Below are 13,046 nucleotides of genomic sequence, written 5' to 3'. Positions count from 1 at the left end.
AAAAAAATCCCAGCATTTTACCACATATAAAACACTGGGTCATGACCACATGGCAATTAACATGTAATGCACCAGAACAAGCATAAGTAGGTTATAAAGATTCCCCTCAGCAGTCTAAATCAGGCCTTAGCAGAAGAAGGGTTGTTTTATTGTGAGTGTGTGTGTAAAAGAGTGTGATGCTTCCTGTGATGACAGACATCCACTACCTCCTTAAAGGGCTTTGCTCTCCCCCCCAGTGGGAATAAATGAGATGGAATAATGGCTCTTGATATAGCTCGAGGTGTTGAATCCACCTAACACACAGCCAGTCTGACAACCAAAGGAAAAGAAAAGGTGGTTACTGTAACCTTAAGGAAGAATGGGGAGGAAGGTTCAGAGGAGACGCTAAAATCAGTGAGCCAAAAGTCAAAGAAGAGGCTGGTAGTGAATAGAGATCTAACACACAACAGGGGATGTAGTCATATGTGTAGGGCATGTAAAGTGTTCTGAGATGTATCAAAAGTTCAAATCACCCATTGACATCCTTGGAGCTACACTGTGCTTGACGTGTGCCATGTTTCTCTAGTTGGAGTTTGATCCATAGTGACCAGCTGCTCCACCCAGTGCCAGTCTCTTCCACCCCTAGCAGTCTGGCCCTCCTGCCCCATTACCAGCTCATTTACTTCTCCAATGGGAAGTTGCATACACACCACTGCGCCTGGATGGGCACCATATGGCCCCACTTACCAGCCCATTCAGTCTCCAGAGTGCAGAGAAAGGGAGGCAGCACTCTGAAATGAGTGTCTACAGAATGAATGGGATGGAGAAAAATGGAGAGGAGCATATGCGTGTGAAAGACAGGATAATAAAGAGAGCGGAAGACACGGCTTTTGTGATAGTCGAAATCTGCGTATTAACATGTGGAATCTCTCCATCTTTTTGAAAATCCAGTCTGAATAGGTCTGTTACCATGTACATTCCCGGAGAGCGAATCCCAGTGTGAGCCACGTACTGTGGCTTTAAGAATTGCAGTGGTAGGTGCACAAGGCAATCAGAGATCCCATGGTGGTTCCAAGAAGTTCATACAGCTGCTGTGAGATACTCTAAGAGTTGCATGATATCAAAGGAGAGGTTCACGCATGAAGGGCGAGATGAGAGAGTGGTGGCGAGCTAGTGATTGGGAGGGATGACACCCCCGCGACTGGATCAGCATTACTGGCATTATATTGAAAGGATTACAATCAGGCTGTTGGATCCAGGCTGAAAAAAAGAGGCCAAGTGTGTGAGGGTTGAACGGTATGTGTTTTTTGGCAGGTCAGAAGTGTCTGTGTGTGTGTGTTTCTGTGAGTACTTGATTTATCCGCAGCGAAACAATATAAGAGTGTATTGTCTGCTGTGCTCACATGCTTTTTTTTCTCTTGGCAACATTTCTGTGGCCTTGGATGCCTCTCACTCCATCTCTTTCTCTCTTTCAGAGGGTGCTCGAGCAGTGAGACTGAGAGTGAGGCGGGAGATTTGTTGGATCAACAATTTGAGGAGCTCAACAACAAGCTTAACTCCGTCACTGATCCAACGGGCTTCCTGCGCATGGTGTCCAGAAACAACCTGTTCAACAGGTAGGGGGGTTTTGATGCACATCACCTCAGTGTTCCTTGGCTGTTAATGAGTGGCAGTGTTAATCACCAAATGCTACTTAGACCCACTTTTGCACAAAGAAGACGATTAAAAGTCTCTGCTCGAGTAAGGAGATTCGTGGGTATTGTGGCTCATCTGTGAAAGGACTCTCTTCTCCATTGTTTAGCCAGCGCAGAGGCAGCATGTGAATCCTCCTTATTAAATAGACTGAGTAAAGCCAAAGCTGCTAAAGCCCTTATCAACTGTCTACTCTGATGGAAGCCCTGTGTGTGCGTGAATGTGGTCACATGTGCGTGTGACTGTTTGCCAGGCGCAGACATGGAGATGAATGTGGTTTTAAAATGTTTGCCATGTCTGTGTTTGTTATGCAGATTTATGAGATTTTAGTGAGAGCGCCACTGGCTTGTTCACAGCGTTATTTATTGACACTATGCAGAGTATTCATTTACATTGGGCTGATTGGTAAGGTATACCGACAATGTGCGTGCATGTGTGTGCATACTTGTGTGTCTGGGTCATATTTCCCTGTCCTCGTCCACAGTTGAGCTGTTCTTTGATGAGAGGGTAATTCCAGCTTTAATTGAGTCTTGGTGCTCATTAAGCCCCTTTAATGGGCTGCCGGTAATAATCCCCTCATTCTTTTGGGCCTTTAAAAAAAAAATCTGAATTATAAAGCTCATCATGCTTAGGAGCCTGTCGTCTGTCACAATACCAAAAGCAAGAGAAAATTGAGAAAACCTCTTTGTCCTCCATACATCTTGAGGTTTGGTGTCAGATAATCTGTGTGTTATTCAAGAGCTCTTTTTGAATTCACTTTCTCCTGCTATTTTTCCTTACATGTTTAGGCTATTACCATTTAATGGAATGAATTTATATGAATACTTCAGGATTTTGATATTTATGTATTACAAAGAGAAAGGATACGTTTATTTCAAAAAGAAACCTTAATTGAATAACATTTAAATTCAAATAGGTACAGGGCACTGAGATCTCGTCTTCAGTACGGAGCTTGGAAGGATTACTGTGGGAAAGTGATAATGAAAGTCTCTTTGTGTCTTCGTTGTGTAACTTGATGAGATTGTTTAATGATCTTGCAGTTCTCTGTAAAATTCTGCCAAAAGGATGATGCAAGGTTTATTTTATCAGCAGTACAAAGAAAGCCAATATAATAAGCTTAGAGGTACAGTAGTTATTTTTTAGGTTATTAAATAGAAAAAAAGAATATTGTATTCATACATGAATTCGTGTGTAATTACATGCTCTAACAAAATCATGCGTTCTCGTAAACTTAGAATTAATCGTTACAGATACACAAACTGGAGCGAGTGGCAGTTTGTTGAAGCCGCCGTGTTGCCCTGTCACGTTGTCATGCCATGGCCATTTCACCAGCCTCATACGCAGCACACCTTATACGTAACTTTGAATTTAAAGATCACCAATAGCTCATTCCAACTATATTCGACCATTTAACATTTGTACATGTATATTTTCATCATCTCTTTCTCATAGTGTCTTTCTCCTCCTCCTTTTCATCTCATCCTCTTCCTCCTTATCTCAAGCTTCATCTCCTGAACAGCAGCTAGGGCTGTAACACACAAAAATTTGAATAAACGTGTGTATTTATTCATGCAGTTAAATATTGTCACCGGGTAATTAGATGCCAATGTTAGGCTTGAATGTCCTAAAAATAAACCTTTAAAAATATCGTCTCACACATTTCCTGAGTTCATTTGCAAGGTGTCCGAGCCCAGCAGTGTTGGATCCGCTTCAAATGAAGTTCCCCTAACGCTGGCTAGCAGCAGCTAACTGTGGCAAAAGATCAGCTCTTAAGTTCAGGATATCATCAACAATTCGTCTCAGTATCACTGACATGAGACAGGAGTCTGACCCAGCCTTCATTCACAAAGTCTGACAGCCTCTTCCAGAATACATAGACATGCATATTGATAGCTGAGGTAAACAGCAGATTGACAGCCTACACTCACAGATGAACGACATCCAGAGTTCTTTATCCTACAGTGGCCACCGTAGCCAGGGTTACACACCTGAATTTGGATGGATAACAAAACAGAGCAAGCTGCAATCCACTGACATCTAGTGGTGAGATTTCACACACTGCACCTTTACATGTATACTAGAGGATGATTTATTTATCTCTGATTACCACGCAGATGACACTTAAAGACCCGTCTTTCACTTACAGCCACTGAATGCAATCTTCACGTTCAGCCTCTCTACAGCTCCCAGTCTTTTCTTTTCATTGTCTCCCTTTACACTTGACACTCACCTTCTTTTGGCTTATCCCTTGTCTCCTCACTCATTCTTCTTGTCAGGCTAACAAACGATTGTTTTGCTTTCCCATGGAGCCTTATGCCAAGGCCTGGGAGAGAGACAGAGTGTCGGGAGGCTGGAGGAAAGCCAGTGGCCTGGGGCTACCAGAAGGGCAGGATAGATGTCTGTTGGCTGGGTCCGGAAGAAATTTTGGCTGGTGGAACAGATGGAGGAGTAGTGACAAGTGTGACTATAAAGCTTGGCCCTGCTAGGAAAAAGGAAAAGGCTTCTAGCCCCTCAGCCACCATTAGCACAGTTCTCAGTATGCTGACTTTCTCTATGTGAGCTGAGGGCTGTCATTCCCTTCACACAGCAGACAGGCATCCAAAACGCATTGTGCTGTTATCTTGAGTTGGTTTGTTGATAAAGATTGAAGACAACAAAACTAACAGATGATGGGATGTTCTGAATTTAAAATGTTGAAGAAAATGCATGAATGGTGCTCTCCTTCTGTGGTGATTCTGCCAGTCTGGCCCCTATTTAGGCCAGTAAGTGCTAGATAAGCAGTGCAATACTGCCATCTAGTGGAGCTTTACACATTGACATGGTAAACTGAGTGAATTGAAACAGCCTTTGTATTATACTTGCCTTCCCAAGGGGTAACAACAAATTACTATATCCTACCCTCATCTACCTCCTCTTGGATTAAATTTGTTCTACGTTTGAGCAGATATATGAATGTGATGATCCTCTGCGACACATTATCTATTAAATTAAAAATGGACTTTGTCATCCACTTTCACAACACACAGGCAAAACTGCTTTTTGGAATTAACAAGAAGGCCAGAAAGGCCCAAAGAAATAGTGCTATTTGAACAGTTTAAAGTTGGTTTAGTCTCAGCAAAGACTCCTAACTCAAAAATCATGAAGAATCTTAAGTGTCTGAAACTTTCTTGAGGTTTTCAGGATTAAAATGAAAACTACAGTACTTTGTTTTGTGTCTCTGCAGGAGTTGCCAGAGTATGACAAGCCTGTTCAGCAACACAATGTCTCCTGCCAAAGATGGAAACTCTTCCCTGCCCCGTCGCTCCAGCAACCTTGGAAAACCTCCACTGCGGGCACTTTATGATTTGCTCATCGCACCTATGGAGGGGGTAAGTACTACTTCGGCGGGGTATTGCCTGTCTGTTGAGGCAGTTGTGTGACAGAGAGAAGAAAACACAATAGGGTACTTTCGAGAGGAACAGAAAAGCAGAAAAAAATGAATTTCCTTTATATGATTAAGTGTTTTCATATCCTTGCCTCACAGGGCTTGATGCACTCCAGTGGGCCTGTTGGCAGACACAGGCAACTAGTGATGGTGCTTGAGGGAGAACTGTACCTCATCCCGTTTGCTCTGCTAAAAGGAAGCTCTTCTAATGAATACTTGTATGAGCGTTTCAGCCTCATTGCTGTGCCCTCCATTCATGGCCTTGGAACCAGTGCAAAGGTACAGCTTCTTATTTAAACTTTGTCACGTTTTTACAATCTGTAATGCTATAACAAACTATTCACCATCCGTCCTAAGCTTTGCTGTGCTACAAGGTAAAATTTGTTGATGTCCTCTAAGGCTCATTCTCGGCGTCCTGGACCAGCCCCATGCGGCGGCGTCTCAATGGCAGCAGTGGTGGGTAACCCGAGACTTCCCTCACCTGTGATGGATCGCTGGCTGTGGGGACCTATGCCGTCTGCAGAGGAGGAAGCACTAATGGTGGCTGAGCTGCTGGGATGCCAACCCCTTGCTGGCTCTTCTGCCACAAAGGAGAGGGTCATGAGTGCTCTAACACAGGCTGAATGCGCCCACTTCGCCACCCACATTTCTTGGAAATTAGCTGCTCTGGTGCTCACCCCAAACCCTGAGGCTGTGCCTGGGGGAGCAAGCGCCAATGTGGGAGTGGGAACAGTGGGAAGAGGTGCAGGGGGGAGAACAGGCAGCAGTGGCCGAGGCAGAAAGGGCTCCACTGGAAGTGGCTACACCATCCCAGAGTCTCTCCACATGCAGGATGACAGCAGTGATGTGGAGAGCATCTGTGACAGCCCGCCCCTTCAGGAGTTCCTGCTTACAGCTGCAGATATTTTGGATCTGAGGTTGCCCGTCAAGCTGGTTGTGCTGGGGTAGGTAGACTGGCAAAGGGATACAACTAAATAGTGATTTTTTTTTAATGTAGATTTAAAGTCATTAAAAAAAACCATGACATTAACCATATTGAAGATCTGAATTCAAAATTGATTGACTGACATGAAATTCATTAAATACACAAATGTGCTTAAAATGTACATCATGATTTATTTGATAAGCACAGGGTAGAATACCAAATTTCAAGCTTGACATTTTAGTTTTACAGTTTTCACATTTGAGCCTTGTCTTTTCGTGGCTGCAGGTCATACCAAGAGTCCAGCAGCAAGGTCACAGCAGATGGTGTTGTGGGACTGACTAGAGCTTTCCTGGCTGCTGGGGCTCAGTGTGTACTTGTGTCCTTGTGGCCTGTCCCAGTTGCTGCCTCCAAGGTTTTTGTCCATGCCTTCTACTCCGCCCTTCTCAACGGGACCAAAGCTAGTGCGGCACTGGCAGATGCCATGAAGACTGTCCAGAGCAGCAAGCAGTACTCACACCCTTCCAACTGGGCAGGTCAGGGATGAAATTCCTTTATGCATTATTTCAACATTAGTAATAAACAAAGTAGTTAAAAGAAGATCCCTGTGAAACTGAGCTCTTCTTACTTTATTTCTTTTTTTCAGGATACATGCTGATTGGCAATGATGTGAAGCTTAACAGCCCATCTTCCCTAATTGGCCAAGCTTTAGCTGAGATTCTACAGTATCCAGATCGGGCTCGCGATGCTCTGAGGGTTTTACTTCACTTGGTGAGACACACACCGTTACTTATTTTACAAGATGTCACAGTCAGCACTGCTCAAAAACACTGATGGTGCATTGCTGTGCTCACTGCAGGTGGAAAAGTCTCTTCAGAGGATACAGAATGGCCAGCGTAATTCCATGTATACATCCCAGCAGAGTGTGGAGAACAAAGTAGGGGGTGTCCCTGGTTGGCAGGCTCTGCTGACAGCTGTGGGCTTCCGTCTTGACTCTGCAGGCACCGGTATCCCCGCTGCTGTCTTCTTTCCCACTGCTGACCCAGGAGACAGGCTTCAGCAGTGCAGCACCACCTTACAGTCACTGCTGGGTATGTAGACAATGTAGCTATTTAAAACAAACCAAGTTATTTACAATGTGCCCAAGGTTATGGATTTATAAATACTAGCAAATCCCTGTGCTACGACAACTTATTTGGCTTATAATGTTGGGAAATTGAACATTTCTCATTGAATAAAGTTAAAGGTTTAAATACTGTTTGTATTTAATATTGTTTGTCTTTGCTATAATGCTGCCATCATTATGATGCTAAGCTTCTGTTACACAGCAGCACTGATTCCTACCTGATTCAACATTTTGTTTTTTAAATGACAACAACAACCAAAACATTGCCATAACATTTTGATGTCAAATAATCCAATTAAATGAGAAAACACAATTTATTTACCAAAAAATGCACATGAAGATTACTCTAAATCCTGGGAGCATTTAGTGTTATGCTTGTCACTAAACATAGCTTATTATAGCCCCAACAGGAGTTGCAAGGTCGTTGTCGTGCTGCAGGATGAGTTTGTGACCAGGACACCTTCCTGGCATCACTCTGTGATAGAATCTCAGAACATTTTAACACAATTTATGTTTGCGCCATTTCATTGATCCATGTATCGCCCCATGTTTAGCACTTTTTTTTACCACTACCATTTAAACCAATGCGCCTTGTTAATGAATGATGAAGAACTTCCTTTGATCCAATCCCTTAGGTCTGCCACCACCAGCTCTGCAAGCTTTGTGCAAACTCATTACAGCTTCAGAGGCAGGAGAGCAGCTCATCAACCGGGTAGGTCCCTGCAGCTCTGAACAAATGCTGTTGAGTTTTGCACCCAGTACCCACTGGTCTTTGGTTCAAATGACAAATACCATTCCTGTTACTTAGAGTTAAAAAGCATTGTAGCAGTCCCCTTTCACTTTCTTTGAAACTTTGCCACACCTTTGTATTATAAGTGCGTTGCTAGAAGAAGCATATCAGTGATTTTATCACTATGTGATTTGGTAATGTCAGGACTGGATACGCTCTAATGAACTGGCAACTCAAGCTGGAGCTTAATCTGCATTGAAATGCAGCACTGAATTCTAACTAGTTGCCCAAAGTCTTAACTACAGTCTGAGTTCTGTTCTCTTCCTCCCCAAGCTTATGACACCTGAGAATTAATCTGGGACTGACGTAGTTTATCCCTGTTTATGTGTAACATGTGGCTGTCACATGCTTAAAGTCATCAAGTTAGTTTGTGATTGGCAATTTTCATAGCCTCAAAATGTAAGTGTGTGTGTGTCAGTGGACAGACTGTGGAAACACTTGATCTAATCTATATATGCTGCAAGCAATAAACTTTAATCTGTTAAACCACTAATGTTACTTGTTGCTGTATCCTCTTGTTGCCATAAATCCTTGTACTTTACTCTTTTTCTTTTTTTTCCTTTTCTTTTCTTTTTTTGCGAATGGCCTGTGTGCATGCCATTAAACGCCTGTTTTCTCTCCCCTGCTCCTAACGTGTGGTCTGAAGGCTGTTAAAAATATGGTGGCGATGGTAAGTGTGCATTCACTACCAGCACTCCATCCCATAGCTATCTTGTTAAATCACTCTTTACTGTCTGTTCTGCTAAACTCTCTTTGTATTGGCGAAAATGCATGTTGTTTTTCCTCTCCACATGCAAAGTTTACTGTCTTGTGTTGTTCATAGTTTTTCCTTTGCTAGTTTTCAGTCAAATCTAAGGGATTTGGGGGTATTTAAGATTTAGAACTTGGGTTTGGTTCAGGTCAAAGGAATGTTTCAGGGTGGAAGCGGGGGGTAAATCTGTGATGTAAAAAACCCTTTCTCAATCGTGTCGGGTGAAACGAGAAGAAGGGGTTTCTGCACAGTTGCGTCAAGTTGACAAAGATGTCTCTGTTCAAAGCAAAGTAATCCCCAAACAAAACACGTAAGTGTGCTCTCGGGCCGCGTGTTAAACCCTACAAAGCCCAAACCCTTCCAGCTCAGCTTACCTACAGTTGTTTTATTGCCAAGATTGCTCGTGCACTGGGCTCAGACATATTTTTTTAGGACACAGGCTTATACAAGATACATGAATATGTTTTAATTGGACGACTTAAAGAGAAGAAAATGAAATCATTATTAAAAGGAAGAAGCTGTATAATTTTTTCACTTGGGTTATTTAAGTTACTGATGCAACGCTTTGATCACCCAGTTCACTTTTAAGCCGTTAATTACATCTCCACTACTTTATTGTAATGTTGTCCCCTGTCTCTTTCAGCTCCACCAGGTGCTAGTCCAACTACAGACAGGAGAGAAAGAACAGGATTTCTCCCTGCTGCCCATTCAGGTGTCCATTAGTGTGCAGCTATGGAGACTCCCAGGATGCCATGAATTTCTGGCTGCTCTTGGTTAGTCATCTATTATGTAAAAAAAAAAAAAGTCCCTATCCTATTGTCTACCATATGTCTATTTAAGTTACAGCTGTTGTCCTGTTTTGCATGTGCAGGGTTTGACTTATGTGAGGTAGGCCAAGAAGAAGTAGTACTGAAGACAGGCAAGCTAGCCAACCGCCGCACCTTGCACTTTGCTCTCCAGTCTCTGCTGGCACTCTTTGGTAAGTAAATATATTTTTTTGCTTATGCACTTTCATTCTTTGCTGATTGTTGTTGAGCTCCTAACTTGATTCCCTGTACACTGGAATCTGAACTGTGCATTGGCACTTTTTAACAGCCTGTTTTTATCCTGTGTTTATCTCATGCCACATTTTTCATCATCTCTTTTCTTTTATGTTCAGACTCCACAGAACTGCCCAAGCGCTTGAGCCTGGACAGCTCATCCTCCCTTGAGTCCCTAGCTTCAGCCCAGTCTGTGTCAAACCCCCTGCCCATGGGATACTCAAGCCTTCCCTTCTCTCCTCCTTGCCTGGACAATCAAGCATCTGATGCCATTTCTGTTTATAGCCTTAGCTCTGTAGCCTCCTCTATGAGCTTTGCTTCCAAGTCAGACTGTGATTTCCTTGCTCATCGGCAGCGCGGTGGGGTCACGGCACACTACTCGGTCCACAAACACCCTCATGTTCCTCGCAGCCGCTCGTCTCCCCATGGAGCAGCTGCTGCAGTGGCGGGAGCCCGCGGAGATGAGGAGGAATATGAGGGCTTTTCCATTATCAGCAGTGAGCCCCTGGGAAGTCATTGTGACTCTCTGCCTTTGCCACCAGGCCACAGCCAGCGCCACCACCGGGGAGGCAGGGGTGTCGTCAGTGGCTCCAGCACAGGAACGGGGAGAGGGTACACTGTATCTGTATCATCGAGGGGCAGTGTCAGCACCCCAACATCTCCCGTCAAAACAAACCTGGTGCCCAGCCCAAACTCACCGTTTCAGAAAGTCGGTAAGGTGAGCAGCTCAGATACAGGAGAATCTGACCAGTCCAGTACTGAGACGGACAGCACTGTCAAGTCTCAGGAAGAAAAAACTGTCCCTCTAGATCCTCAGGAACTGGCCCAGAAGATTCTGGAAGAGACTCACAGCCATTTGCGTGCTGTGGGTAGTCTTCAGAGGGCTGGTGCAGAGGCCGGGACAGCTGGAGGAACCTCAGCACGGAGTAGCGCATTCCGCTCTTCTGAAACTAGTGCGTTCAGCCGTCCTAACAGCGGCGCTAGTGGTCGAGCTCAGTCTTCCCCAAGACCCAAACCTCCCTCCCGATCTTCTTCACTGCAGAAGATAAGCTCTGGCTACAATAGCCCTGCGGTCTCTGAGTCTTCCCAAAAGGAGGGCAGCCATCCTTCACCCACTTCAGACACTCACGCACAGTTCAAATTAAAGTACCCGAGCTCCCCGTACAGTGGCCACATCTCTCGTTCCCCGAGCAACGTGTCTCCCAGTTCTGGTCACCAGTCCCCTGCTGGTAGTGCTCCATCTCCTGCTCTTTCCTACTCCTCTACAGGCTCTGCCTGCTCTACATCAGCTGACACGGCGGATTTGGATCGACTAAGAAGGGGGGTCATTGATGAAAAAGTACAAGCTATCCACAATCTGAAGACCTTTTGGGCTAATGCTGCAGCCCAACAACAGCAACATCTAGGTCCCGTCAAAGCTGTCCACAGCACACCCGGTCCTCTCGCCTCTGCCAGCAGAGATGTACTAAGTCTTCTGAACCTCTCCCCGCGCCACTGCTCCCCTAACGACACCCAAGACAGCCTGGAGCTGCGGGAGCTGGGGCTGCAGTCACTGGATAGGGGTAGCAAGAACTCTTCCAATGGACATCACTGCTCCAACCCCAGAAAAGTGGCCCCATCACCTACTATTTCCACTAGCAGTAGCCCTGGTGCTCGTTCTATCCGACTACCTGCTGGCAATGGATACAAGTTCCTGTCACCTGGAAGATTTTTCCCTTCCTCTAAATGCTGAGACATTTAAAATGGTCCAATACTTTTACCTATCATTTACTATCCTGGGTTCTGGAGGGGTAGGGCACTTTTTGGGGACCTGCCATTGGTCCATCAAGGTTGACTGACAGCGAGAAGGATTTCTTTGGTTGTGAGTTTGATTCTGCAGAGGCACATGAGTGCTTTAGAGAGTGTCTAGTCTTTGTGCCCATAACACTGTAAATGGCAATGAAAAAAACTCAACGACCTGATACTGTGTTTGTGTGTAACTGTGTGTCAGGTAGATGTAAATGCCATTCGGTATTTTTTCCCCCAAAAAACGTTGCTGTTCGTGTGGGCCAAGATGCAACAGCTATGACTGATTTCTTCCATTTTATTTTTGTTTTTAAATTTAATGGTTATTGTTATTGTTTGTTATTGTTATTAATATAATAATTATTATTATGTTTTGTAAATTAATTCCAGTGTTTCACAATCAGTATTAAGCGTTTTTATATGATTAAAAAGTGAACAAACCTGTACCATGTAAAGATGGATAGAGTGGAGAAAAAGATTTAATATTTTTTATTGAAATCAAAAGGGCATTTTGCCTGATTTCTTTGTGAATTGAGTGTCTGCTCTGAAGCATGGATTCTCTTGCTATTCAGTGTTAAGTACCATGTATGACTTTTTAGCCCATGATTTTTTTAGATTAAACATGAAAGTTTCATGACAACCATCTGTCATTTATCAGTAAACTGTTTCAATAAAGCATCATGTTTGCTTTCTTGTATTCTTGACATTATTCTTTTGTGTGGCTTCATACATCTATAGAGACCTTATTCCAGTTCAAGTTGGGACGGCTGTCGCAAAAAGAGAAATGATTAGCATATCATTTAAATCTTATATTTACTTGAATATAGTACAAATATAACATGGCTAAAGCTGAAAGTAATATGAACAATATAATGAGAAAAATATTTGCCCTCTTTTTGTCACGTCAGATCCTCTGGAGTAGAGAGAGCAGACGCAAATGCAGACTAAGGAGACGGAACTGGACTTAACGAAAAGCAAACAGTTTATTTTTGGCTGTACAAAAAAATTAAAAAGAAAGATGGACGGGGACTAAGCTTAAACTAACAATGCTAAACTGGAGGAAGGTATATACTAAACACTAGATACCTGGAATGTGAAAACCTGAAACATGGAAACTGAGATCAGAAACATGAGCTTAGATGAACAGACGATATAACGAGGGACAAAAGGAAACTCACACAATAAATACACAAAAGGATGATCAGGGAAGTAGAGGCAGCTGGACAACACAGGAGGAACAAATCAGACTGAACAAAGTGAACACATTGGATACAGGACAAGAGACTATCAAAATAGGATAGGAAACAACAGACCCAAGCTTGACACAGTGACTGGGGAGACACGAGTAAACACGGCGACAAAGACTGACTAAACACAGAAGAAGATTAGACACTGAGAGAGAACTAAGATTGCTAAGAACTGAAGGCTAAGGGAAACAAACTTAAAACATGATGAAAGAATAACCATGAACCTAAGAATTGCAACGAATATTCAAAAGCAAATAGCATAATGTCCAGAACTAGAAAACACTGGGTCA

The 13,046-nt window shown here is 43.6% G+C and overlaps 1 protein-coding gene across 5 annotated transcripts in view; it reads left to right on the top strand.

Moving 5' to 3' along the window:
* Positions 1 to 12,206, top strand: part of LOC120726084 (tetratricopeptide repeat protein 28-like) — a 181,173-nt gene extending 168,967 nt beyond the window's left edge. For 4 of the 5 annotated variants that reach the window (XM_040019374.1, XM_040019376.1, XM_040019377.1 and 1 more), the window contains 12 exons: positions 1,455 to 1,595; positions 4,895 to 5,039; positions 5,195 to 5,374; positions 5,495 to 6,039; positions 6,306 to 6,553; positions 6,664 to 6,788; positions 6,877 to 7,108; positions 7,779 to 7,855; positions 8,580 to 8,603; positions 9,328 to 9,457; positions 9,556 to 9,663; positions 9,844 to 12,206. In XM_040019374.1, coding sequence (XP_039875308.1) covers positions 1,455 to 1,595; positions 4,895 to 5,039; positions 5,195 to 5,374; positions 5,495 to 6,039; positions 6,306 to 6,553; positions 6,664 to 6,788; positions 6,877 to 7,108; positions 7,779 to 7,855; positions 8,580 to 8,603; positions 9,328 to 9,457; positions 9,556 to 9,663; positions 9,844 to 11,456 — 3,568 coding nt within the window. In that variant the 3' untranslated portion in view covers positions 11,457 to 12,206. The remainder of the gene's footprint in view (positions 1 to 1,454; positions 1,596 to 4,894; positions 5,040 to 5,194; positions 5,375 to 5,494; positions 6,040 to 6,305; positions 6,554 to 6,663; positions 6,789 to 6,876; positions 7,109 to 7,778; positions 7,856 to 8,579; positions 8,604 to 9,327; positions 9,458 to 9,555; positions 9,664 to 9,843) is intronic. The other variant, XM_040019375.1, reaches the window with a different exon arrangement.
* The last annotated feature ends 840 nt before the right edge of the window (positions 12,207 to 13,046 follow it).

This window comes from Simochromis diagramma, unplaced genomic scaffold (assembly GCF_900408965.1).
Source record: "Simochromis diagramma unplaced genomic scaffold, fSimDia1.1 OVJJ01000822.1, whole genome shotgun sequence".
Classification (NCBI taxonomy): Eukaryota; Metazoa; Chordata; class Actinopteri; order Cichliformes; family Cichlidae; genus Simochromis; species Simochromis diagramma.
Note: the sequence above shows the minus strand (reverse complement) of the source record. Positions and strands in the feature narration are given on the sequence as shown.